At 59.2% G+C, this 27373-nt stretch overlaps 1 protein-coding gene across 2 annotated transcripts; it reads right to left on the bottom strand.

Moving 5' to 3' along the window:
• Positions 1-164: 164 nt before the first annotated feature.
• Positions 165-27373, bottom strand: MICALL1 (MICAL like 1). 2 transcript variants are annotated; one of them, XM_047743066.1, is made up of 16 exons: positions 26987-27373; positions 22023-22071; positions 21426-21567; positions 16847-16935; positions 15583-15725; positions 13489-13934; positions 12770-12827; positions 11515-11900; positions 9478-9893; positions 7258-7392; positions 6600-6726; positions 6371-6461; positions 6116-6189; positions 3406-3520; positions 3182-3228; positions 165-2024 (listed from the first exon to the last, which is right to left on the bottom strand). In XM_047743066.1, exons 1-16 carry the CDS (start codon positions 27013-27015, stop codon positions 1903-1905), a joined length of 2469 nt encoding a protein of 822 aa, XP_047599022.1. In that variant the 5' UTR covers positions 27016-27373; the 3' UTR covers positions 165-1902. The 2 variants fall into 2 exon arrangements, with proteins under 2 accessions (XP_047599022.1, XP_047599021.1); XM_047743065.1 differs by lacking the exon at positions 26987-27373 and adding an exon at positions 26116-26920.

Genomic DNA, 27373 nt, shown 5'->3' with positions numbered 1-27373 from the left:
ATAATAAGGACAGCTGTCCTCCACCCCAAAGGCCCCTTCACGTAGCCCCGAGACAGCAAACTGGAGAACCCCAGGACACCTTTGGCCCACCCGTGACAACACAGCCTACCCTTGATTTAAATGCAGACTAGTTGCCAATATTTACAAATCACACACACACAATCTGGATTTCCAGCTTCTTTTGAAAAATGGAAAGGTCTGGCCACACTGGGCCCACATTCCCACAGGCTACGGTTGACTTAAGGAAGGAAGAACTTGCCCCTTAAGAGTTGGGACACAGACAACCTCGTTCACCTCAGGCCCCACTACCTGAGTCTCGGACACCAAGACAGCCTGACAGAGCCACCCCTCGGGTTATACCCAGCCTCGTCAGGTATGTGACCCGCCAGGCCCCCAAAGTCTTTGGAGTTGGTGACCAGCTTCTGATCAACAGGCATGTTTGGAAGGAGACCCCAGGGGCTGCGCAGGCACAGGAGCCGCCACTCCCGGCAGAGGAAGAGTCGTGCCCACCACCAGGCCCTGGGGCCAAGGTCCCTGGCTGTGGATACCCCACTTGCCCCTCTCAGGTGACCAGAGATACCTGACCACAGGGCATGGCGGAGGCAGGGAAGAAGGCAGAGCCAGCTGAGGGCAAAGTGCCCAAGGCTCGGGGGCACTGGCAACTGAGGTTGTCTCCATTTATTGTTGGTGAGGAAAATCCTCAGGAGTTAATACAGTGCGTACTTTCCCCAGAGGTGTGCTGAGGGAGGGGGGCCCTAGAGCGCCCCAGAGAGCCCCAGAGATAGCTTATAGCAACAGTGCTGTGACTGAGGGCTGCTGGACACAAGCACATTGTCCCCATCGGCTCCTCCTCTCCCATGGCCATCACAGTGCGGTGAGTGGCCATCAGTCCTCTGGGGGAACAAGTCGGGAGAGAATGGACAACAGTCAGGTGTGAGGAGACAGAAAGGTGATGGCCACACCCGAGATCAGCCCGGGGCGGCGGCAAGTTGGAAGCAGGAGTCAGACTGCGGTGTGTTCCGTGAAGCACACAGCTCCCTCCGCTGACGCGTGGGGACAACAACTACCACTGGGGCCTGTCACCCCGAGGCCCTCTCTGGGGACTCAGCTCCGGGGCACCCACCCAACTCCAATTCCTGGGAGGCGAGGTTTCCCATGGACCGAGGGGAGAAGAGAGAAGCACCTGCCAGAGGTCTGAGGGACAGAGGCAGGAATTTGTCCATCAGGCCCATTCGTGTCTGAGGACAGAGTAACAAGCTCAAACTTAATCAGACTTCATAAATAGAGCTCCTGAGTGAGGAGAAACAGATTCGGGGCCACCTGCACTGGAAAGGAAAATAGGGACTCGGAGCCAGGGCTGGGGTGGGAGAGGCCGGTGCGGCCAAGCCAGGCTTGCTGGCCTGCCAAGAGCAGCAGCGCCCTGAAGGCAGGAGACCTGGGCCAGAGGTCCACCACGGGCCGACCGCATGGGTGGAAGGACCTTCGGGTCAGAACTCTGACTGCTGAGAATCCCATCTGGACATGGTACAGAGGGGAAGAGGGACCCGGGGGCAGCCCATCCTGGCAGGTGGTGGGTGGGACGCAAGGCAGGGGTGCTACGCCCCTGCTGCTCCCTGAACCCAGGGCCCTCCTTGCTCCTTGGGTCCATCCCAGCATCTGAACCAGACTGAGCAGGGCTGACCCATAGCTGCCTGCAGCCCCGAGAGAAGGGAAGAAAATTCTTTGGCCCAGACCAGCCAGAGGACCCTGAGGAGGGAGAGGCTGTCACCCAGAGGCCCCCTCCCCTGACGTCATCTTTCCCCAGGACTGATCCCGATGGGAAGCAGGGTGCCCCCGCAGCGGAGCACGGCCCGGGGCGGTGTGTGCCAGGAGGAGCGGAGTCCCAGCTGGCCGCCCTGGCTGTTAGCTCTTGTCCCCTGGGGACTTGCTCTTGGTATCCCGCTTGTTTCCTAGCAGCTTCAGCACCTTCATGGTCTTGAACTTCCCCTTCTTCTTGCCCTCGGGTTCAGCCTCCTTCTGGAACTCTGCAGAAGAGAAAGGGGAGCACTCAGTGTGCGGGAAGGGGAGTACATCAGGGCAGGCCGGGGCCAGTGACGAAGGTCCAGCTCCGTTCCTCCAGCTCATTTGGGGTCTTGGACATGTCACCTCAGCTTTGTGAGCCTGCAGGACAGGGACTGTGCCCGTCCCGGTGTTTTGGCAAGGATCCAGAAATAAATGACCGTGAAAGCAATCTGGAGCTCGGAAGCACGGCACAGGTTTATCGTGAAAAGGCCCCGCTTCCCTAGGCCACTGTTCACAGCTCTGGGTGCTACAACATGGACACTGACAGAGCTGGAAGGAACCCCAAAAATATCTGCCTCAACCCCAGTTTTCACGAGGCAGCTATGGGCGACTGTGGGCCTTTGGAATGGACTTAAGGCCAGCTGAGCTCTCTACGGGGGCCAGGCCCGGGGAGAGGTGCCTTCCATGCGCCATCCCTAAACACTCAGCACCCCCGTGCGGCAGACGAGGGGCCCGAGCAGCCCGACTAGAGTCCAGACCAAACCACGTGGCCACAACATGAGTCCCTGGTGGGACCAAGATGGAAGCAGGTCTCCTGACTCCCAGGCCAGTGCTCTTTTAGCTGTTCTGGGCACCGTCTGATCTCCAGTAGGCATGGCTATTTGAGCCCACAAATTTTTTTTTTAAAGATTTATTTGAGAGTGAGAGTGAGAGAGAGAGCATGTGCAAGCATCCAGGGTGGGGGGAAGGGCAGAGGGAGAGAATCCCCAAGCAGAATCCCCGCTAAGCACAGAGCCAGATGCAGGGCTCGACCCACCACCATGAGATCATAACCAGAGCTGAAACCAAGAGTCAGGGGTTTCACTGACTCAGCCACCCAGGTACCCCTAGCCCACAAACTTCTCCAAGATCAGATGCAGATGTCAAGGAGGAACTCCTGGCTTCAGGCAACCGCCCTGGTACAGGGTTCCTCGCCCACCGAGCCCTCCCTCTAGCCCACTCTCTCAGCCCAGGCCACAGCACTCCTGGCTCTAGGCTGGCCTGCCTCACCACACATGGCCCTCTCTTGAAGAGAGAGGCCAAGAGCTTGCACACACCATCCCCGGAGCTCCCGCTCTGACCCTCTGCCCCCGCTGCCTCCCAAAATTCGGGTGAACCAGAGCACCAGAAGGGGCCTCACCTTTCCTCCTGATCATGGCTTCCAACATCTTGTCTTCCTCCTCCTCCCTGAAATGAGAAAGGGAAGCCCAGTGTCCCCCAGGAGAAAGGACCGGATATTCTCTCAGTCCCTTCCAGCCTGACTCCTTCCCACAAGTTAAGGGAGGGTGTGCTGGGATAGCTGACCCCCTCCTGCAAGGACCCCCCCAACTCCCCAGAGTGGGGGAGCCCCTCCCCGTCCCTCACCTCTGCCGGTCCTCATCCAGGCAGTTGACGATGGCATTGCGCTGCTCGATGAGAGCCATGAGCTCCTGCATCAGCACCTTCTCTCGGCCCCGGTCCTCATCTGTCCAGTCCTTTTCTGCCCAAGGAGAAAAGTTGGGAACTAAGCAAGGGGGAAACCCTCCTGCCTTCCCAGGAAGCCAGGGACCAACGCCTGACTGCTGAGGTGGCCGGGGACCAGCCCATGCTGAATCCTGTGAGGACAGGAAGGAAGGGACCACCTGGGGGGTGACAAGTTTTGGGGGGAAATGAAGGTTAAGAGACCGAGGATACTAGGCTGCCTACTGAAAAACTCTTCAAGGGGGCTCCAGGAAGGCGAGCACAACACATGTTCTGCGAACAGAGACCAGCTGTGGCCAAAGAGGCTCCTGCTTCTGCTCATTCATTTATTGATTCAATGAATGTTCACTAGGTGGTTTCTTGGAGGAGGCAGGATTCAGGCCAGGCCTGCTGAGAGCCTCCCAAGGGTGGGCTGGCCAGATGGGGCAGAGCTTGGGAGATAATAGGGAGCCCCAGGGGTCTTTATGCAGTAGAAACAAGGTAACCCAAGGTATATTGGAACCTTAATAAAATGCCATACAGGAAGGCATATTAGAGGAGACAGGACACTGGGGGTGGTGAGCCCAGCAAGGAGGTGTCCCTGACGTGTCCTATACCTGCTGCCCCACCAGCCTCCTCTCAAGACCCCGAGCCATCCCACGGGACCATCCAAGGGCCCACATGCACCTTCGTTTCCCTTTCACCCAGCCCACAGGCTCCCAGGGGAAGGGTGTCCACACTCAGCCTTCCCTCCACGCCATCTGCCACCACAGGCCTCCCTATCTTGAGCCCCCCCAGTCATGTTCCAATGTCCTTATACCTCACCTTGCCAATGTCCTTACATCTCACTTTGCCACACCTCCCTATTCCGAGCCCCCCCAGTCATGTTCCAATGTCCTTATACCTCAACTTGCCAATGTCCTTACATCTCACCTTGCCACACCTCCCTATTCCGAGCACCCCCAGTCATGTTCCAATATCCTTACACCTCACCTTGCCAGAGCTCGGGAGCAGGTGGCCCAGCAGTTCTGGGGACAGCATGGGAGTCATCATCCCAATTCAAATCCTTCGTCTACTTCCCAAATATGGGGCCTGGGGAGGTCATATCCCTATACTACATGGGGAAACTGAGGCTCAGGAAAGTTAGGGCCTTAACCAGTGTCACACAGCAACGATGGAGCCAGCCTTTGATCCTGGGTAGCCTGACAGCCCCAAGCTACAGCCTTTATGGTATCTTATGGGTCCCTAACCGACCTGGGGCCTTATAAACCAGCCTCACCATGCAAAAGCAACCCCAGGGACAGGATGACGAGCCCAGGACATGCAGCCATCACAGAGAAGGCTGGAGAAGCAACACAATAAGCCCAGGGCCAGGCTGGCCTGGGGCACAGGGGACTGCGCCCACTCCAGCCACATGGCGTCGCTGTGGCTCTCTCTGCATGGGGGCCGTGCCCGGGCCTCCAGATGTGGGAATGACTCACAGGGGGCAGTGGAATGGCTTCCAGAGACACTTCTGCCTCTGGGTCTTATCCCGTCTCCCAAGTTCCCTAGTCAGTGGAGAGACAGGGCCACTGTCCCAGCAGGCAGGAGGGGCTGCGTGTGCTGGGACAGGCCAAGTCAGAGGCAGGGATGAGAAGCCCAGTGCCACCACGAACGGGCAAGACTCAACCTCTGGTTCTCCATTTCCTTATCTGTGAAATGGATACAGTGAGACCCACTGCCCAGGCCAGAGGAAGTAGTCAAAAGCCTGGCTCCTGTGGTCTCTCTGCCCAGCTGTGGCTCAACTACACATCAGGGCCACAGACCCCACCTCGGTCACGTAATAACCATCAACCACCAGCCCCTTGGGGGGCACCAGGTGCTTCCACATCCTCTATCTCCTGTTCCAGGAATTCCCTACAGGGTGGGTACCTTCGCCCTGTCTTACACCTGAAGCCACTAAGGCTCAGTGAGGCTAAGAAACCTGCCTAGCTCCCCCTTACCCCATTCCCACCCTGTCCCCTGCCTCCAACACATTTGTGGCGGAACCCAGCAGAACACAGGGCTATACGACTCCACACCCAACCCCTCCAGCCGCAGCTCCACCATTCTGAGCACATCCCGCCCTGCACCCCCAGAGTCCTTCTGAGCCACACTGTACATGGGATCCTTCCACCTTCCCTCCCACCACTGCTAAAGTCTGACCGCGCTCTGGCCTCAGAGCCATGAACCCCGAGGTGCCTCTGCTGTCACTCACTCATTTGGGGCAGCCTGGGGCCCTGGAGCCTGAAGGCTCTCCCCATTGGGGACCCGTCTACCCCCAAGTTCCAAGAGAGGGAGAAGCCAAAACAGGGCAGTCTGATCCTGGGCCTGGCGCTCTCTGCAAGCCTGTCATCCCTGATGCCACAGGAGGCCACACCCCTCCACTGGCCACGCTGTTCCTGCTCCTGCCATCATTCAAGCCTATTTATCACCTGCTATGACCCAGACAGCACCTTCTGGCCCTCTCCCCAGGGGGGGCCCTGTTCCCAGAGCTGGCCTATGCGTCCCCATTGGGGTTCTGTCTCCTCCCCAGCCGCGAGGGTAAGAACTGGGCCCACTAGTGAATGTCACAGCCCCTGGCGGGTGCCAGAAGAGCACGTGGCGCTACGCTCACCTGGCTTGTTAAGGAGGCACCGGAGCTCATACTCTACGTCCGCCTGGCGCTGCTCCAGGTTCTGCTGCTTGAAACTGGAGGGTGGGAACAGCCAGGTGTTAGCCCCGCCCCTCAGCGGAAGCCCCGCCCCCGCCCCCGCCCCTCGCACGGCTTCCCTGCCCCGCGCTGTCAGAAGAGGAAGGCAGGACAGATTCTCCGTGTTGAACACCACGGATTCCAGGGAGCGGAGCAGACGGCTGAGGGGTCTGGACTCACACATAGATGAGCTCGGACTCCCGCCGCACCAGCAGATGCTTCTCGTGTATGAGCTTGAACCAGTCCACCAGCATGTCATCCTCGCGGCCCTCTGGAAGCCAGAAGCCCACTGAGGCCAGGGCTGGCAGGACTTGCAGCCCTCAAAGGAGCCCCCGGTGGAGGGAAGCTCCCGCCCCCCGCCAAGCCTCGCCCCCCAACCAGGCCCTCCCAGCAGCTCCCCCCACCACACCGTTCACTCCGCCCCGCAGCTTCTCCTCCAGTAGGACTCCACGGTGTTCCAGGGCATCCAGCTGGCGCTCGATCGTGTCCATCTCTCCGTGGATGTCCTCCTCGGGGATGTACTGGTCCGCCTGGACCTGCCCGACAACGCCCGGGTCACCGGAAGAACGGCCCACCCCTCCCACCTGCCCGCTGCCAGGAGTTTTGCCATTCTTCGGGCCAGCACTGGCCTGCCCATTCCCACACCCCAGCACGGCCAGGTGCAGGACCCCAGTGCGGGGAAGGGCCACTGTAGAGCGCGCCCCAACCCCTCCAGGCCCCTGGCCCCAGCCCCGAAAGGCACACCCAGAGGGAGGATCAACCTCCTGCCTCCTGTGGCATCCCCTCCCCCTCCTCTGCCATTCCAGAAATGATATCACTGGAAAACACTCTAATCTGTTTAACTCAAAGTGTATCATGTGAGTGCTTTGATGCTTGAACTATTATTAGTAACAAGTGAAATGACAGTGGGCTCAAAATACCCCTGGCTGCAAGTTAAACCCTCCCTTTGGGCCCCCCAAGGGCCCCTCTCTGCAGCCCCGGAGGGCAACTGCCCAGACAGCCCATCCTCTCACGAGTCCCACAGGACACCTGAGGCAGCCGAGCGCCTGCGGACTGCCGGCCAGTACCTTACGCTTGATGAGCGGGAAGCCGTGTCCTGGGGCCGGCGGCCTGGCCGGCTTGGATCCCTTGGTGGTCTTCTTTGTGATTGGGGATGCTGTGGGTGATGCCTTCCGGTTAAAAGGGTTCTCCTTGCAGGAAGACTAAAGGCAGGGAGAATGGCAAAGGATAAGTCTGGGGAGGGGGCAGTGAGACACCCCCAACCCTGCCCGTGCAGCCTGACTACATGGGACTGGGGCCTGGAGCCCGGGAGGAGGCAGTCCAGGCAGAGAGAGAGAGACCCTCCCAGCACTCCATCTCTGGTCCACTGGGGCATTCGACAAACATTTCCATTTCCAAGGACCTCCCACCTCCCATCCTACACTGGATCCCTTTTGACATTCTTGTTCTCCCAACCTCTCTGCAAAATGGGTATTGTAATGCCCATTTTATAGCTGAGTATACTCAAGTCCAGAGAGGTTAATTAATTGGTTCAAGGTCATGCACTTCCTAAGAGCCCAAGCTAGGGCCAGGACAGCCATCTAGTACCAGAGGCAGTGGTCAGGATGTGGAGTTTAGGGCCAGACAGCTCTGCTCGCTCACTCAGGCCTCACAACCACCCCTCTCAAGCAGGGACTCTCAGGCTCAGAGAGAGAAAGGAAGCTCCTGGCCTGGGTCACTCTGCCAGGAAGTGTGAAAGCGGGGATCCCACCTTCCATCTGGCCAGGAGATGGAGGAAAAGAGTAGCTTCCTTCCTCCCCATCCAGGAAAGACCCCTCCCCTCTTTCTTCCCCCCACGGCAAGCCCCACCCCCCAGCCCTGCTTCAGTCCAGCTTTCGCAGAGACCCTGCCCCCTCTGAGGCAAGCACAGCCAGATAGCCCCAACCCTGGGACTGGGCCTCGCCGCCACACAGGCAAAATGTCCTCCAACGGCATTTTCCAGCTCATCGGACACAGAGATGTGGTGATGGGCCCCAAGGAAAGGTCTCACTCGAGGGCAGCAGTGCTCCCAGGAATGTTCACCCAACCTTCTCCCAAGCAGGTGAGGGAGGCTGGTGGAGCCCTGCTCACCTCCCCCTCACCGGCCCATGGAAAGATTCCTTCAGGCTGGCAGTGGCTGCCCTGGGGTTTCTGAAGCAGAAGTACGAGGGCCTGAGTCCAGGCAGGGCAGGGAGACAGAGGCTGGTTCCCACAGGGCGGCACCCAGAGGGGACCCAGCAGGGTGTTAAACAGCCCGAGGCACCCAAGGTCCCCAAGGGTTCTCAGCCTTTCACCACAGACTCTGTCAAGCCAACCTTTCACACACACCACCAGGACAGAAAGATGATGTTTAAAAGGCGCTGCCTAAAGGTAGGGGGCAGGGGTCCAAAGTTGACCTCTTGCCCCACCTGCCACCACCAGGGAACCCTGGGCCTCCTCAGAGCAGGCTGAGGGCCCCAGAAGGGGCAGGACCTTCTCAAGGTCACACAGCAGGCAGGTGGCAGAGCTAGACAGGAGGCTGCAGACCAGGTCAGGGCAGGCGAGATGCCTGAAAGGTGCACAGGTAGGAGCTGGACCCATAGTTCAGCCCACTCCCCAGACTGATCCCCCGTCAGGTCCATCAGCCCTCGACTACAGCCACCCCACCTGAGCTGGGCCGCACAAGCCCTGGGCCCTCAGGGGCTGCAGAGCGTGCACAGATGCGGACAATCAGAACTTGGTGGCCCAAAAGGACTGTGGCTACAAGAGAGGCCCTTGGGAACCAGACGCCCAGAGGAGTGTCCTGACCCCTGATGACCCCCAGTTCCTGGCACGGGACTGAGAAGCAATGACACGAACAGCCACAAAGGTCACCTGGAGAACAAGCTTCTTGAGATGGGTACCCCAGTCCCCTCTGCCCCCATGAGGAGACAGAGTACCAGGAGGCCTGGGAGGGGGCCTCTGGCATAAACAGGCCTCGTGAACAGAGAGGTGGACAGAAGGACGTGGAGATGGATGGTGGTGGCTGGGGGACTGGATCCCCGAAGGCACGTATGTAGGATAGGCAAGTAAACAGGTGGCCAGGTGCATCACTATATAAAGGGTTAAGCAGGTGGACAGGTGACTAGATGGGTGGGAGGACGGACAGATGAATGAGTGCCTCAGTGAGTGGAGTCACAAATGGGCAGAAAGACACAGCCAAGTCAGATGCCAGCAAAGACGGAAGACCCTGGACATTCCTGCCCTGAGACCAGACAGGCCAGCAGTTCTTAGCAAGGGGGAGGACTCACCTTTACTTGGAGCTGCGGGGACGAGGTTCCAGGGGAAGGCACGGGGCTCTTGTCTCCAACCAGCAAGAGAGGGGTGGGGGCCGCGCCACTGCAGGGCTTGGCGGGCTGGGGACTCGGGCTGCCCCTCATGCCGGGGGCAAGGCCAGGGCCGGCCTGAGGTATCTGGTCTGCACTGGGCTGCACCAGTTCCCCAGAAGAGGACAGGGAGGAGTGGGCGGAGAGGCTGGCAGAGGTCCCAGGGGTGCCAGGGGCATGGACTGCAGGCTCTGAGGAGCTCTTGGGCACAACCGGTGGCTCCAGAAGCTCCCCAGAGGGGGTCTGGCCGGAGCTCTCAGAGGACAGGCTCTCCACGCTGAGGGCTGGCGACGGGGTCGCAGAAGGCGGCTCTGAGTGCGACAGGCGGGCGGTGTGCAGAGCTGAACGAACAAGTAAGCATGTGAGCGCCCCGCAAGGAGGCACAGCCTCACCTACCACCCCTCCCTCTCCGCAGAGAGCTTCCATGTGCCCACAGGCCGAGGCCCAGAGAACAGCGAGGGCATGACGGGACCAAGGTCGGCAGCCGCCGACTCATCAGCCTTCGGCCCCCACACTTCAGGACCCGGGGAGCCACCTCGGGGCACGTCTATAGTCCTGGGTTCCCTCCCTGCCTCCACTTCCCTTCCCGTGTCTGATCTGACCCAATGCCAAACCCAGCAGAGGAGGAGATGAGGCTGCAGGGGAGGGGAGGACACACAGAGTCCGGGCTGGCCCATCCTGGGCCTCGGCCCGGCAGGACAGGGGAGGAACTGGAAGGCCTCAAAGCAGCCGCCGGGCCTGGCCGGGCGCCACCGTATGCCGCTTTGATCCTCGTGTGGGCAACAGATACCGTGCTTCGAAGCCTCGCCCTCTGTGTTCTCCAGATGAGGCGGCAGGCTCAGAGGGCAGGCACTCGGCTGGCGGGGAAGGGCCGGGGCAGACACAGCCCTGTGGGACTCGTTACTCGGCGTCCCGCAGCTGCCTACCCGCCATAGCTACAAGACCCCGGGGTTCCAGTGGGGGCCACCTGACCACCTGCTTCCAAGCATCTCTCATGCACTCTCAGACCCCCTGTCCGAGGGGCTCCCGCTGAGGTCCTGGAGGTGGCATACCCCAGCCATGATGGAAGGTGACCAGCCCTGAGGCCTAAGAAGCCCCCAGGATGGTGACAGACAAAACCTACAACGAGGGGCGCCTGGGTGGCTCAGTCAGTGAGCATCTGACTCTTGATTTCGGCTCAGGTCATGATCTCAGGCTGGTGGGATCGAGCTCCACGTCGGGCTCCACACTCAGGAGGGAGGATGCTTCTCTCTCTGCCCCTCCCCCCACCTTTCTCTCTCTTTCTTTCTTTCCCTGTCTCTCTCTCTCAAATAGATAAATAAATCTTTTTTTTTTTAAGATTTTATTTACTTGAGAGTGAGAAAGTGAGAGAGAGCATGAGAGGGGAGAAGGTCAGAGGGAGCAGCAGACTCCCTGTGGAGGTGGGAGCCCGATGCGGGACTCCGGGACCGTGACCTGAGCCGAAGACAGTTGCTTAACCCACTCAGCCATCCAGGCACCCAGATAAATAAATCTTTTAAAAAAAGGAACCACACAGAGCCTGGATGAGAGGGCATGGTAGGTGGAGGGAGGCACAGCGCCCAGAGGCTGACCCGCCACCACCGTCCTCCAGATGGGGATGCTGATGGCCAAGAGAGGAAAGGACCTGCTCAAGGTCACACACAGGCAGGTCATGGCCCCCGGCCTCCTTCCTGTCCTGTCGAATCCTGCCTCCACCACTCCAGTGCTCCGTGGCCTCGAGCAAATCCCCTGCCCTCTCTGGGCCTGCTTCTTCACCCACGAGACGGGCGCATGCTACCCAGCCCGCAGGTATGCTCTCGAATTAGCTGAGAGGACCCACGTGGCACCTGGCCTGGCAGGATCCCCCCCCCCACCACCACCGCACAGCCATCCCAGCCCAGGGCTGACCCCAGCCCCCCAGCCCAGCACCTCGTCAGGAGAGCTCCAGGAGATGGCACTCACCGAGCGGGGATGCGCTGGGTGCGCGGGGCGCGGGGCGCTTCTTCGTCTTGGGGCTGCTGGTGGGGGTGATGCCATACCAGGGGTGCAGGGACTTGGGGGTGACCTCCGCCGAGTGGGCCAGGGCAGGGCCCGCGGCCGGACTGGGTGCCGCTGGGGACTCCTCCTCCTCCTCCTCAAAGGGGTTGTAGGGCTTGGGCTCCGGGCCCGCTGTCACCTGGCTCTGCTCCTCCTGGCTCTGGCTCTCCTCCATGCCTCCATTCTCCACCCACCTGCCTTCCTGGCTCAGAGGTCCAGGGCTGCTGCGCGGGGGGAGGGGGGCTGGCTTCTTCCTGGGCTCTGCCTGCACCAGTGTGATCCATGGGGGGTCTTTTCTGGGGGCTGGTGTCCTGGAGGGAGGTGGAAGAGGCAGACACCATTGGCGGTGGGGGGGGGGGGGGGGGAGGCGAGCAGCCTCCTCCTGTCCCTGGATAGTTTTAAGTCCATTTCAAAGGAAGTGGATGAGAAACTGCCCGCGTCTCCCCGAGTCCAGCTGGGTCAATCTGGGCTCAAGGCTAAAGTGGACTGTTATGGTCACAACCCAGCGGGGCCCCGTAAGGCCAGAGAGAGTGAACCCTCAGCCTCCATCAGCCTGGCCCAGGAAAGGATGCACAGGAGCTCTCTGTGTGAGGCTGAGAAAGTCACCTGTCCCCTCGCCACAGCCGTCCACTGGGACAGTAATCTTCACAAGGGTTAGTGCTGATGGAGTGTTAACTAGTGTCACAGCTGGGGCCCACTCTCCCGCTCAGAGACCACACAGGGGAAGAACAGCTCCAGAACAGCTGGAAACAGATGTCCAAGCGCAGGACGCAGGGTCCCAGGCTGGAGCCCCTGGGCCAGGCACACAGCGGACGGAGCTTTTCGGGGTCTTTCTAGACTCAGCTGCCAATTCTCACAACAGCTCCGTGAGGGAGGCCTAGGTGTCCCATGTCACAGAGTAGCGGGGGCATGGAGAGGTCAAGGGGCTCCAGGGGGCCTGTCTCTGCCAGGACTACTCCCCACAGGAGTGGGGACCCCAGGGGAGCCTCGGGGAAGGAGATGTGGGCACAGCACTCAGCCCCGCTGTCACCCACCCAGAATGACCTTTGTGCGACCTTGGGACGGTGTGCTGGTGAGTCAGGTGCCCACAGAAGCCTTGCCCACCCACCAGACGCCAGGGGCACCCCCATTCCCAGCACGAGGGCCTCCATCACAGGAAATCCTCTCTGAGCCAGCCTACCTCTCTGACAGCTTGGGTGTCCCTCTCGGCTTGGGGACGGGGGGTTCGTGCAACCTTCCTAGATGGGAAAGGAGAGTGAGACAGGCCTTCTTCATGGGCGGCTGTGGGCACCAGGGAGCCGCAGCGTGCCCTCCCTTTCTACCTGGCAGAGCCGGGACTCCAGGTGGCCGTGGCAAACTCCCCTCCCACCTTGTACCTCCCAGCACTTGGGGCGATTAGATAAGCACGAAAGGTGACAGGTAATGGTCATGTGGGCAAGGCCAGGATACCCGGACACCCCACAGGCATTTCAGCTGAGAAAGGGAACCTAAGTGTCCCTTGGACACTTCCCCAACGTGGACAGGAAACATTGCCTGAACTCAGCCCCAGTGTCACCTCCTGCTCAAAGCCTCCCCTGACCCCCCGAGTGTCCTCTGTGAAACCCACAGTGGCCCCTGCTTCCCCTGTCTTAACAGACTTCCACATTCTATGGACATCCCTGTCTGTGCTTGTCTCCCCGCTCAGACTGGCAGGGCCTCAAAGGCACAAACAGGCCTGAACAGAATCTGTCCCCAGGGCCCAGCTCAGGCCTGGGCTCAGAGCAGCCCCCCTCCCCGGTGGGTGTGGAACTGAACAAGGCTCAGAGAACACGGACACACAGATACTCCCAACCACACACACATTTAAACACTAGACGCATCCCAGCAAGTGCCCCCCCCCCACCTCAGACCCCTGCTCACCATTTACTAGGCTGCTGCTGCCACCCTGCTCCGCCAAGTTCTCATGCTGCAGGCTGGACCGGGGCCGGGGTGTGGGGGGTGTCAGGGCTGGGCTCTCCGGGGCCTTCCTCGGGGCAGGCGTGGGGCGGCCCGCTGAGGAGCTGCCCAGCTCCTGTGCTTTGCTTGGAAGCCGGGGCTTGGTGGGGATCTGGGGCCGGGCCTCGGGGCTGGCCTTGGGGACATCCGCCTCAGCCCCTGTGGGCGCACTACGACCCACACCGCCTCCGTCCACATCCTTGACCTCTTCTGCAAGTTGCTGCTGCTTTGGCTGCAGAGGGGGCCCGGACGTGGCCCCCGACCGCCCCCCGGGGCCCAGCCTGGCACAGTGCTCCGCGCACACGAAGGTGCCTTCCTCAGGCCCACTTTTGTAAGCCCCAGGGAGCAGGGTGCTGGAGCACTGCCGACACCTGCCAGGGAGAAGGTGGGGAGGGGGCTTCAACGGCGCCCAGGACACTGGCTCCTCCTCCCCAAGGAGTCCCAGCTGTTCCCGCCCGCCCTCCTCCCACCTGCCCGCCCAGATCCTGCACCAGGGCCTTCCCACAGAAGGAGGCAAATGGTAACTGCCAGAAGTACAGAACAATAAAATCACATGAAATCAAGCAACATAAATTGTGAAACATGCCTTTGGTTTGTGCTGCAAGAGGAAGAAAAGTTTGCCCCTGTGCGGGGAGGACGAGCCAGTGCCAAGGCAGTCGGCCACCAGTGGCTCAGGTTGTCAACCAAGCAAGGTGTTTTGGTGTTGTTTTTTTATGAAATAGAACGTCTTGCACAAGGAAGAATATACTGTTTTTTCTAGGAAATTCTAATTCCTGTTGTGTGTCTGTTTCCACGGGGCCTTATTCCGGTCTGTACTCACAACTGCTCACAGGGTCCAGGGCATTTTTTTACTGGGGTCCCTGGAAAAAGTCCTTAAAACGCTGTCCTCGTGGCCAGATGTCAGTGTGTTAGTACATGGTGCCCCTGCTTGAGCTGTGACCCCTCAGGTTTGCAGTCAGGCCCCTGGGGTTCCAGGCCTGGCCACCATGCACTCACACCCACACCCAGACACACACTGACACCCACAGACACCCATAGACACCCACATACACAGACACAGACAGACACACAGACACACACTAACCCACAATCTGATGCATGTTGGAACTCAGTTGCTGGCTTCCCTTGACTATTTCTTTTCTTTTCTTTCTTTTTTTTAAAGATTTTATTTATTTATTTGACAGAGAGAGACACAGCGAGAGAGGGAACACAAGCAGGGAGAGCGGCAGGGAGAGAGGGAGAAGCAGGCTTTCCGCGGAGCAGGGAGCCCAATGTGGGGCTCAATCCCAGGACCCTGGGATCATGACCTGAGCCGAAGACAGACACTTAACAACTGAGCCACCCAGGCGCTCCAACTATTTATTTTCTGATTGCTTTTTTGCAACACATAAAATGTTTTCAGGGACGCATTAGTCGGTTAAGTGTCTGCCTTCAGCTCAGGTCATGATCCCAGGATCCCTGCACGGGGCTCCCTGCTCAGTGGGGGACCTGCTTCTCCTCCCTGTCACTGCCCCCTGCTCCTGCTCTCTCACACTCTCTCTCTTTGCTCATGCTCTCTCTCTCAAATAAAATGTCTTATAAAAATGTTTTCAGACATGTTCTAAGTTATTTGTCTTTTCCCTGTCTCTTATTCCATTTTCTTTAAACCTTCTTCCAGGAGCCACACATGGAAAGCAAGCTGTTATTGTGATTTTTTTTTTTTTTTAAATCCTTTCTATTTTCAAGGGCTTCTAAAGCAGCTCCTTAATCTCATGAGGTCGTTCGCCTCAGAGAGCTTTGGGCAGGAGGCAGAATCCCTGAGCTCAGCTCCTCTGATCCCGCGACTGACGAGGCTTCTCCCCTCACTAAGCCTCAGTTGGCTCATCAGTAAAATGGGTTGATAAGCAAGATGCTCTGGCAGGAAGGGCCCCGTAGTGTGCCTGGCAGACTGCGATGCTGAGTTCACAGAAGCTCCCTTCCTTGGTAATACGGTGTTAGGTGGGGCTTGCTCCCCCCGACCCCGCTCCCGCAGCCACTCACCGGAAGCAGTGGCGGTGGTAGAGCTTGCCCTCGACCAGGGAGCGCTGGACCAGGTGCACATGCTGCTGGCAGGCGGCGCATATGCTGCTGGGGGTCCGCTGGGCGCCTTGTTCAGACAGGCTGCCCGACGACAGCTCCTCGCCCTGCAGGAACGGGGTGGGCAGAGGGGCGTGGGGCTGTGCTCACCAAGCTCCCTGCTCTAGAACAGCCCCCTCCCCCTCCAGCACCGGCTCTCCCCCGAGTGCACATGAGCTCCATGGTGCTAATGCACGTCATCAGAGCCCCGGGGCAGTAGAGGAAGGGACGCAGTCGCCACTTTGCAGATGAGGAAACTGAAGCCCAGAGCAGAGGGGAAAGACTTGCTCAAGGTCACTGAGTCAGAATGGAAACAAAAGTCCTGACTTCCAGTTTCTGGGGCCCTCTCTGCCAGAGACGGCTCCTGGCTGTATAACCTCCCTGCCCCTCTGCCGTCCCTGCAGGTCGGCCCCTGACGGGTGACCTCCTCTTACACCCACCTCATCTGCCTTCTCTGCCTCCCCTCCTAGAGCTGCGGCGGGTTGAAATCCCAGGTTCTCCACTTCCAAGCTCCATGACCCAGAGCAAGCTGCTCACATCTCTGGACCTTAGGTTCCCACCTGCCGGCGAACTCCTCGGCCCCCTGCCTGTGTCAGGCCCATATCACTGGGCACCAACACCGGCCAGGATCCCGGCCCTCAGGAGCTCCTCCAGCAAGGACAAGTGGAGGAGCAGGTGGGAAAAGCCCTCTGCGCCCCGTGACGTGCTACCCAGATATGAAGGGCTGGTGTCTGTCCTCTCCGCATCTTGGGGCGGGGCACTGCCCTTAGACAAATGACCCTCGGGATTCTCATCTCTCTCTCAGGACTCCTACCGCCCACCTCCCAGGGCTGTTGAGAGGACAGAACAGAATCATGCTGGGAAGCGGAAAGCTCTGAGTGCGCAGGAATCAAGGGGAATATTTGCCACATTCCACGTGTAAATCCGGTCAAGGCCAGGGTTTCAAAGTCAATGCGACAGACTGTCCAATGCCCCCCTTCCCAGGCCTGGCAGCTCCTGCTCTCGCCCCAAGCCCCAGAGAAAGAATGGAGCCCCCCGCCCACAGAATGGGGCCGGAATCTGGCCCATGTCCCCTCAGCCACCCTTGCCACTGAGGCTCTACTTCCGAAGCCAAGGGGAAACGACCTAGAATGAACACTGCAAGGGTGCCCCCACAGCCTGCCCCCGCGGCCCCTGGGCACCTGCCTACCTGAGCCCTGTCTCCTGGTTCTGCTGGAGTAGGTGCTTCGCAGGGCGGGGAGGAGGGTGCCTGGGCCTTTCTAGGTGATGAGACACCAGCTACCAAGAAACAGGAAAGAGACCCTAAGAAAGGTGGAGACCCCCGGGGCCCAGAAGACCCCAGCCGGCCTACCACTTGAACTCCACAGCTATGGCTTTTGGGAAGAGCACTCAACACCCGGGCCAGAGCTGGCTCCCCGCTCCTCACAGAGCAGGAGACACCTCCCCTTCCAAGCCAAGCGCCAAGGGCAGGCCGCTTAACCTCCCAGAGCCTCCGCAAAGTAGGGCCGTGACTCCAGCCACACAGGAGCGATGGAAAGGCTGAGGCCAACAGTACAAGTCATGGAAGGAGCAGGTGCCCAGCATGTGGCAGGACCAGCAGCTTCCTTCCCACCAGCATAAGGGGATGGGAGGGAAGGCAAAGAGAGGAACCGCGTGGTGCTGGCCAGAAGGTTCGGGAAAACAGGCTGGTATGGCTGCTCTCCCTCACAGCAGAAAAAACTCAGCCACCCCAGCCCATGAGCCCCCTCGGAGACCCCACTCCCTTATTACTTCAGCAAATATTCACGCAGCACCTCCTCTGTCCCCAGTGATCAAACTAAAAAAACGAAAATCCAGAAAGCCGTATACCCCAAAACATCAATATTACTGTTTGATGATTTTAGGAATAAAATCCAAGTTCCCTGCTGTCGTCTAAAATATCATTTACCAAACTAGTTAATGGACCCTGAAATCCATTTAGTGGTTACAAGCAACACATTTAAAAGGTGAAATAGAAAATATCTTCACGCATCACACAGGGTTGTGTTGTCTTTTTTTTTAAGGAAGCTCTCCGCCCAACATGGGGCTTGAACTCACGACCCCAAGAGTCGCACGCTCTACCTACTGAGCCAGCCAGGCACCCCTGCGTGTGTCACGTGCTGTAAGGGGAAGAAGCGTTTCCTGAAACGTGTTTCAGTGGCACATGTGTGCACGAACTTGGCCTCTGATGGGCATGTGTGTGATGAGTCATAGCCAGAAATTTTGGAAGCTCACGACCTCATCAAGTACCACTCCCCACCATCCCTCTGTCCTCATCCCCTCCTTCCTGCTCCGTCCCCTGAAGCACACGGGCCCCCTGCTAGCCCTGGGCTGGAACATTCCTTCCCAGATCTCCAAATGGTCTCCTTCTTCTCCTCGTTCAAGGTTTTTAGCTCAAATGTCACCTCCTCAGAGAGGTCCTCCGTGACCACTCACCTGGAACAGCCACTTCACCCTCCTGCTGCTTTTTACTCCATTGTTTTGTCTCCTTCACTGGACTCCCTTGAAACTATACTACCTCTTCATCTGTGCTCTCTCTCTCTCTCTCCTTCCTATTCTCAGCTCTCTCCCCAGCACCTAGCACAGTTCCTGGCACACGGTAGAGGCTCAATAAATATTTGTTAAATGAGTAAGTACCAGGTGCCGGGGTTATGTAGCTGGGAACCGGACACAGATGGTCTTCAGGGGAAAAGGGAGGAGTGATCCAAATATTATGACCAGAGTCACCAGTCATATGACCTGTCATATGAACACCTAGGACCTGTGTTCACCACAGGGCAGGGGGCCACCAGAACACCTGGGGTAAATCAGGGCAGGCTGCATAGAGGAGGCAAAATGTGAAGATTAGAGGATGGGTAGGAAAGAATGTTTGTGGGTGGGAGATGTGGAGCAGAAAATGGAGTGTGGGGTTGGAGGATCACCAGGGAGAAAGGCTGAGTGGAGAAGGAATGCGATGTATTCAAAACGCAAAAAATTCAGTATGCCCACAGCTGGGGCAGTGAGTGGCTCAAGGTTAAGTGGGGAGAGAGCCTCAGGGGCCCCACTAAGAAGCTGGACTTGGGGGCGCCTGGGTGGCTCAGTGGGTTGAGCCGCTGCCTTCGGCTCAGGTCATGATCTCAGGGTCCTGGGATCGAGTCCCGCATCGGGTTCTCTGCTCAGCGGAGATCCTGCTTCCCTCTCTCTCTCTCTGCCTGCCTCTCCATCTACTTGTGATCTCTCTCTGTCAAATAAATAAATAAAATCTTTAAAAAAAAAAAGAAGCTGGACTTGGCGGGGTAAGCGTCCAACTCTTGATCTCAGCTCAGGTTGTGATCTCAGGGCTGTGAGTTCAGGCCCCACGCTGGGCCCCAGCTTGGGCACGTAGCCTACCCAAAAACAAAAACAAAAACAAAAACAAAAAGCTGGACTTCATCCAGATAACAGTCGCCCTGCCCCTGTGATGGCTGATTTCACACAGCCGCTGGGCGTCCTTCACTCACTCTGGTTCCAGACCATGCCGTGGCTCCTGGAGGGCAGGGCCAGCTGCTGGGCCCAGGGTCACGGGCACCATGGAGCCTGGCACGAGCGAACACAGCACAGTGCTGTGTCTTAGCCAGGGTCAGGCTTCAGAGCCACCCGGTCCAGGGAAAGTCAAGTCTGGTTTAAATTGCCCTTGAAATCCTTCTAGTGGCCCAGAAAGCACAGCACAGGACCATCTGGGGGAGTCTAACAGCCAGCTCTGCCTCCGGGGTGGGAACGCACGGCTGCTGTTTCCTTTGGCGGAACAACAGGCGGGATACAAACGGTTCGTATTTAGAAGCCAAGTTGTATGAGAAGCACAGACTGTACCTTTATCAATAAGAACCCCCGCAAGCCCAGGGGGTGCCCCCTTCTCCCCGGCACGGCTAGGGCTGCTGGGCCCACCAGGACCACTCTCATCCCGGGGTGCCCTGCAAGGACCCAGGAACAGAGCGGGCACCATCAACAGTACTGTGGGGGCCCCTCCCCAACCCTCCCACCTCACAGGCCCCCGGAAGGGTGGCCCTCCAGAAAAGAGCTTAGTTGGAAGAGATCAGGGTTTGGAGACAGGGAACCCTCCTGAAGGTAAGACTGAACCATGATTCTAAGTAAGCAAGCTACACTCTAACCAATGAAATAAAGAAGTCATAATAATGTTAACCTTGAGTCCTAAATAAGGGCCGGACACAGGTTCACATCTCCTCGCTTATGCCTCACATCAACCCTAAGAGGTGGGCATTGTTCTTTGCTGCATCGCAAAGGAGAAACTGAGGCAGATAGGTGACCACGGTGGCCCACTGTTACCCAGACAGTCAACCGCAGCCTGTGCTCTTAATTTCCACCTTACTGCCTCTCACCAAAGACTCGGCGGCTGGGAAATACTTTCATTTTTGTTTTCTGTTAAAACACATAATGTGTGGGGCGCCTGGGTGGCTCAGTCAGTTAATTGGCTGCCTTTGGCTCGGGTCATGGTTCCAAGGTCCTGGGATTGAGCCCCGCATTGGGCTCCCTGCTCAGTGAAGAGCCTGCTTCTCCTTCTCCCTCTGCCTGCTGCTCTGCCTACTTGTGCTCTCTCTCTGTGTCAAAATAAATAAAATCTTATAAAAAAAAAAAAAAAAAAAAAAGAACACATAATGTGGGATGCCTGGGTGGCTCAGTCCGTTAAGTGTCTGCTTTCAGCTCAGGTCATGATCCCAGGGTCCTGGGATCGAGTCCCGCATGGAGCTCCCTGCTCAGTGGGGAGTCTGCTTCTCCCTCTCCCTCTGCTCCTTCCTCTGCTGGTGCTCTCTCTCTCTCTCTCTCTGACAAATAAATTAATAAAATCTTAAAAAAAAAAACACATATAATGTTATTTGTTCAACTATAATACTGATCTGTATCACTGGGGGGGCAGGTAACAGATTATCTTAATTTTTATGCTCTTTGCTATGTTCTAAATGTTCTATAGTAAGCATGTTTTGCCCTTAATAAGAAAAAAATGACTTTGTAGAACACTTTTTCTTAAAGACACAGGCAGAGACTGTCCACAGGTAGAGCCAAGGCAGGAGGAGGACTGAAATGGGACAGGGGAGGGGCAAGGCCCCCAGGGACCCAGCACAGGTGTCAGGACACCTGGATTCTGGCCCCACCATTCAGCTTTCCTGTGGTGTGACCTTGACCTTCTTGCTTCCCCTCTGGACCCATTTCTTCTCTGCAGAAGGAGATCCCCAGGAAAGATTCCTGCTGAAGGATGCCCCAGGCGGGAGGCTCAGGAGCCACCCAGTGACCGGACTGGGAGCAGAGAAGCGCCCTGTGGCTCCCTCATCGCCCCCGCCCGCTCCCCAGCCTCTCAGTTCTCAGACCTTGAAGGTCATTTCTGGGGAAGACCGCTGCACCACAGCCCCACAGGGCCACTCGCAGGCTTTGGGGGAAAAGCCCCAGGGAAGTGTCCGTACACAGGAAGTGAGGGGGTGGGCGCCAGAGAGAGGAACTTGCCTGCTTTGTCTCCCTACCTGCATTTCGTTCAGTGATGGGTTTTGGGCTTTGTGCCAGTAAGACTGTGGGCGGCTCAAGGGCAGCGAAGGCTCCCAACTGCACCCCCGGGGGCCCGGCACAGTGCTGCCTTACTCAATATGTATTATGAGGACTAAAAGAATGATCCAGCAAATAAAGGCCATGCTGCCTCCTGGGCTGGGGAGCTCAGAACACAGCCAGGCACCTCCCCAGCCCCACCCCCAGCGCCAGCCTCCCAGAACAGCTCCGCCCCCTCTCACCTTGGCCAGGGCTGGCGAAGTGGTGATAATACTGGGACACGTAGGTCATGATGCTGAGGCAGTCAGGGACACTCATGGAGACCATGTCACTGGGGTCCAGGAGAGCGGGGATCCCCAATTCCTTCTCGGCCACTTCAAAGGCCTGGGGTGAGGGCAGGTGTAGGGGTGGGGGGTGGGCAAGGGTAGGAGTGGGGGTGGGGAAAGGTGGGGGGGGTAGAGGCAGGGGTGGGCATGGGGAGCAGGTGCAGGGGTGGGGAAGGTGCGGGAATGGATGCAAAAACAGAACAGGAAGAGGAGGAGGAGGCAGGGTTAGGGTGAGTGGCCCTCAGCAGAGGCCCAGCTTCCAGAAGTGGGATGAAGGGTCCAGGACTAGGGGCTCCCCTCAGCTCTGCCACAGGGTGACTCGGGGAAGGGCTGGGCTGGTGTTCCAGGCACAAAGGGGCCAGAAGGAAGAGGGGGGTGGGGAGAGGGGCAGCCAAGGCCTCAGTGCAAAGCAGTTTCTCGCTTCAGCTCCTACTCTGCAACACCCCTGCCCCCCCTCACCCCGCCCAACACACACTCACAGCCTCCAAGGCTTCCCTCTGTCTGGGGACTCACCAAACGGTTATTCTCGAAGACATTGTCCTTGGAAAGCGAATCAAAATCTCTGCAAGAGGTAGAGGGAGGGAGGAGCACTGAGGAGGTGACTGGGGCAGGGGTGTGGAGTCTGGGAGGAACAGAGCTGACCTCATCCCAGCCTGCATGGGCCTCAGCAGGCTTGGGGGAGGGGTCTGTGGATGGCCCACGAGGAAACTGAGGCAACAAGCCGGGTCTGCCAGGTGCAGGGGGGAACATGAGCTCAGGGCCCCCTGAGGCATCCTTGCAGAAGCTGGAAATCACTCTGAAGGGGCGGGACTCAAGTCCAAGCTTTCAAGTTTAAGATCCCTTCTCTCCAGCGGCCAGAAAGCCAGGTCCTGAGTCGGCGGCAGAGACAAGACTGAGACCAGGACTAAGGTTTGTAATGACAGGGACGGCCTCCGATTGCTGACCTCACGCTGGGCACTGTGCTGAGCTCCTGTCGGGAGTCTGTTCTCATGGCAACTCTCCTGGGAGGTACTGACCCCATTTCACAGATGAGGACACTGAGACCCAGACAGGGGAAGACACTTAGCCCTGAGAATCTGCATTTCTGGCTCTTCTAGTGCATATCAGAAACCCAGAGAAGCTGGGTTACCGACTTGCCCAATCCCCAACCCAGCGCAGAGACGAATGTTGTTTAATGGGGCTAAGAACAGAAGGGACAAGTTTGAAACCGACTGGCAATTGTACATATTCTAGAGCTACGGACACTAACCCTCTGGCCGACCGGCTGGGCTGCTCCTGGGGCCCGCTTTCCTTGGGGGAGCAGTAAAGGGTTTCCCAGTGTCTAAGCTGGGACAGGTGAGAGGCAGCAGGGCCTGCCCCAGGGACCCCAGCCAGAGATAGCTGGCCCCCCTGCTGGCTCTATTTACCACGAACCCCCCATCCCCTACCCCCCTACCCTCAGCCCCAGCCCCCTACCCCCTTCCCCCCACCCCAGCACTACAGGCTGCTCAAGCGCCTAAAGGTAGCTTTCTGGCTTGGCAGCCTCCTGGGTGCACCCAGCCAAGGACTTGCCCTTCTATGGCTGCAAACTGCAGCCTTGACCCTCCCACGTTGTTGACGGGCCCAGAGGCCTGAGCAGGCAGCACCACGTCCAAGGTCAGGGTCTCACCCTCTGCTCTTCCAGGCCTGGCTGTGCGACCTTGGGCAGGCCAGCAGTCTTCTCTGCCTTGATTTTCCCATCTGTCAGTTGGGAGAAGCTCTAGCACCCACCGCCAGGTTGGTGGGGAAGGCTGGTTGAGTCTGGGCTTGGGGAAGGGCAGGCCTCGCCCCCTTCCTCCTGCCCCTACACTGCTCCAGGAAGGGTCAGGGTAGGAACGGTGGGCAAAGGCAGGAAATGGTAGCCTAAGAACCCTTACAGGGAGGTGCCCCAAGGCTGGGTGGACTAGGACAGAGTTGCTGACTAAGTATGAGCCCTTTTGCCACCTCTGGCCAAGCTGCTTCCCTCCCCACTCCACACACATCCCCCACCGCCACCGCCACCCCCGCCCCTACCCCACCCGAAGCTGGGTCCCTAAGCCCTTTCGCTTTGCCACTGCCTAAGAGTGTGACCACAAGCAAGTTATTTAGTCTCTAAACCTCAGCCTCCTGGTCTGTGACACTGGGAACAGATGAGGAGACACAAGCCCAGCCCCAACAAAGGCTAGTTTGGAGACCAAAAGAGACAAAGGCAACTTCTCTCGACAGGTAATTTCAGTCTCCCGGGCAGTGTTCTGGAAGGCTGGGTGTCACGTTTTGTTCGCCCTGTGCCCCCAGCACCCTATGTAATTCGTGGTACTTAGTAAGTGCTCAACAAATGTTGATTGAATGAATAAATTCCAGAAACAGTGTGAAAACTGCAAAAACCCCAGAGACACTGGTTTTTCCTGCAGCTTCTTCCCCTCCCCCATCCCTGTCCCTAATGCACATCTGGGCTTTGGTAACAGATATTTTCTGAGAGTTTTCAAAAGCCGGGGAAGTTCTATTTGGCCCTGGGGGAGATAAAGTACACAAAAATGAAACCCATATGGTCCCTGCCCTCAAGGGAGCTTAAACAGGCCTGGATTGGGGGTGGGAGGGCCAGCAAACAATGAACCAGGGCCCCCCCAGCTTGGCAAACCCCGCCCCTCCAGCAGAGGCGAGGCCCCAGCTCCAAGAGCTTGAACCTCTTCAGATGATTCTTGCGGCCTTCCCTCCCCTCATAGAGAGCCTCCCTACGCCTCCTGTGGCAGCTGGGCCTCAGTCTGTCTTCTGACAATGGGCTAGTAGCTCCAGGCCATCTGCATCTCCCAGTCCTCCTTGCCCTGAGCCATAGGCCCCAGCAGTGCTCCCTCCCAGGGCTCAGCTCAGGTGGCCCCCTCCAGCTGCGGGACCACCCTTTCCTCCAGCGGCACCCGGCTCCTGCTCTCTCCATTACCGTGCCAGGCCCAGCACACAGCAGCCACTCTGTAAATACTGCTGAATAAAGAAAGGGGTAACATACACTCATCACACCCGACTGCCTAATCACACAACTTACAATAACTCAGGTTAATTGAATGCTCGTTGCCTCATATAACCCTCACAACAGTTCTGTGACCTAGATCCTATTATCAACCCCACTGTCCAGATGAGGAAACTGATGTCTGGAGGGGCCCAGTGACTGACCCCAGGTCGCACATCTAGAACACGAAGGAGCTGAACGAAGCCAAACAGCCTGGCGAGCTCAGGCTCACCAATCCCCTTAGCTGGACACGGAGGTCCCTTCAAACACTGGCCCTGTCCCTTGTCTCCTGCCTCACTGCCTGCTTCCCCAGGCAAAACAGAAGACCCCTTGAGCCCTCTGCTCCAAAGCAGGGGTCCAACCTGGGCACCCTTCTCCATCCTTCCATCTCCCACTCCGGGGCTATCCTGTCCCCATCCCATGCCGGTGACCTGCCCACAGCAGGTGGAAGCCAAGGGACGTCTCCACCTCGTCCCCTTCTCTTCTGCAGCCACATCCTCCAAAACCCTCTCCTCCACGGCCCCACACAGGGCCCGCCCCAGCACCCAGACATGCTAGCACACAGTATAGACACCCAAAGACCGCAGACCCAGCCAGGCTTGGGGAGCCCTCTCAGGGACACTGTTGGCAAGAGAGGCAAGGACCAGGTCTCTGAGTTTCAAGTTGCAGATGAGACAGGCACCCAAGGAATGGTGGGCCCCCGCTTAATTTTCAGTCTGTGTTGGATGAATGAGTGAACGAGTGAGAGGCTCCAGAGCCCACGGCGAGGGAGCTGAGAGAGAAGCCCCAAGTCCACTGCTCTGGGGTCTGAATAAAATTTTCAAAGAGAACCTCGCTGGGTAGCTGGGGCTGAGAAGGGCCCATTTCACACCCCGGAGCCGCAGGGCGGGGGGCGCTGGCTGTCAGTCAGACCTTGGGACTCTTCACTCAGTCTCCGTGGCCCACTGAGGACCGCAGGGCTGTGGGGCACACATTTGGGGGGCAGATTCGTGTCCTAACTGGGGTGGGAGGTAGGCAGGGGGTGTCTATCCATTCATCCAACCACTATTAACCTAGGATCTCCTCTGTGTCAGGCACCATGCTAGCGCCCTGGAGACAAGTCCACATGGGGGAATCAGAGAAGTGAGCAAGAGGACCACATGGGGGAATCAGAGAAGTGAGCAAGAGGACCACGCACACAGAGGGACGGGCCTCAATGCCTCGCGGGGAGGGGGCTGCTCAGTGCGCCTGTTTGAGAGCACCGTGGTGCGGGAAAGGCCCACGGTCCCCAAGGAGGGCTAGGTGTCCCTTTGGCGGAAATCGGCGCCCTGTGGGCGGGGCCAGGGCCCTCGGTGCTAGGACCAGTATGCGGGGTAGGTTCAGTGTCCCAGTGGGCGGGGGCGGGGCCTCGTGGGGAGGGGTTCCCCGGGGGACGGGTGCTCGGTGACCCAAGCGAGTCGTTGCGGGCCCGTCCTCAGGATGGGCGTCTCGGCCTCCGGGGGGCGGCGCCTCCCACGGCCCGGGCTCCGCGTCACTGAGGGGGGCGGGGGTCCCCAGCTCTGGCCCGCGCCCCGCGGCGCCCCGGCTCGCCCGCCCTCCCCCCTCCTCTCTCCCACCCCCGGCACTCACAGCAGGTCTGGACGGTGCCGGTGCAGGATGGCGCAGAAGGCCAGGCCGTCCCGGAAGGAGCTGCTCAGGTCGCGGATGTCCACGCCGCGGTAGCCCTCGCACTGGCGGCGGCACCAGGCCAGCAGCGCGCCCCGCGGCCCCGCCATGAGCCGCGCGGGGCTCGGGACCGGCTCCGGGAGCCGCCGGGATCGGGCTTCACTCCCGGACCCGGCTCCGTCCGGTTTCCGGCGGCGGCTCCAGCTCCGACTCCCGCGCCGCTCCGAGCTGTGGGCGCCGACCGGCGGGCGGCGGGCGGAGGGCGGGGAGGAGGCGGGGCCGCGGCCTCGGTGTCCGCGCTCGGGCTCCGGCGCGGGGTCCCGGCTGGGCTCGCAGCTCCCGGCCCGGCCCTGCCCGGACCTGCCCGAGCAGCCGCCGCCCGCGTGGCCCGGCCCTGCCCGGCCGCCGCCTACTCACCGCCGCCCGCCCCCCTCGCTGTGGGCCGGCCGCGGGCGCGGGCGTCCCGCTGGCTTCGGTCCCCGCCCGCTGCCACCGCCGCCGCCGCCGCCACCGCCGGGAGCGGGGGCCAGGCGCCCCACCCAGCGGCGGCTCCGCCCCCAGACGCGCCCCCGCCCTCCCGAGGGCCCGACACCCCGCAGCCCCCCTGCTGGGCGATCGCGGTCACCGCTTTCCCTCGGGAACGCCTCAAAGAACTCCGGGACAGCCTCTGGACCCCTCACCCACTGCCAACTCGCCGGTCCCACAATGACTTCTCCACCCGACGACCTCCACCACGCCGCCCACCTGGAATTCTCCTTTCTCCCAGGCCGCCTTCTTCCCACTCTGGCCTAAGGACCTCCAGATCCCCCACCCTGACTTCTCTAAACCCCCTCACCTCTCCTGCCTGAAACTTTGGACAGGCATTTCCCGCGCCTCAGGCCAATCGGGCAGTTCCCCCGCTGACCCCAAAGCACCCCCAGAGGGCCACCAGCTTCCCCGAGCCAGTCTCACCACTCCAAAACGCCCCTGACCTCCACAGTTCTGCCACCAGCCCCTCCCCCCATCGCCTGCCAGGGAGACTTCATGCTCTCACCCCACCCCCATCGGTCCAGGTGCGCAACCAGTGAAGTGATGAGCCTGATAATTGGTCTTTCAGAGTTCTCTGCTCCACCGTAGGCTCAGCGATCTCCCCATCAGAATGGTGGTGGGTGGGGCCCCTGGGGGCAGAACCCATAGGAAGCAGCCCTTTTCTGCTGGGGCTCTGAAACTCAGGCCCTGGAAC

Source organism: Lutra lutra, chromosome 8 (genome assembly GCF_902655055.1).
Source record: "Lutra lutra chromosome 8, mLutLut1.2, whole genome shotgun sequence".
NCBI classification, from domain to species: Eukaryota; Metazoa; Chordata; class Mammalia; order Carnivora; family Mustelidae; genus Lutra; species Lutra lutra.
The sequence above is the reverse complement of the archived record's forward strand: the minus strand, read 5'-3'. Positions and strand labels throughout refer to the sequence as shown.

Coding starts and splice junctions, on each gene's coding strand:
- MICALL1 (XM_047743065.1), bottom strand. CDS start 26,261: ATGGCGGGGCCGCGGGGCGCGCTGCTGGCCTGGTGCCGCCGCCAGTGC. Junction 22,072..26,115: donor CGGCACCGTCCAGACCTGCT/GTGAGTGCCGGG, acceptor TACCTCTTGCAG/AGATTTTGATTCGCTTTCCA. Junction 6,727..7,257: donor TCCCGCTCATCAAGCGTAAG/GTACTGGCCGGC, acceptor GTTGTCGGGCAG/GTCCAGGCGGACCAGTACAT.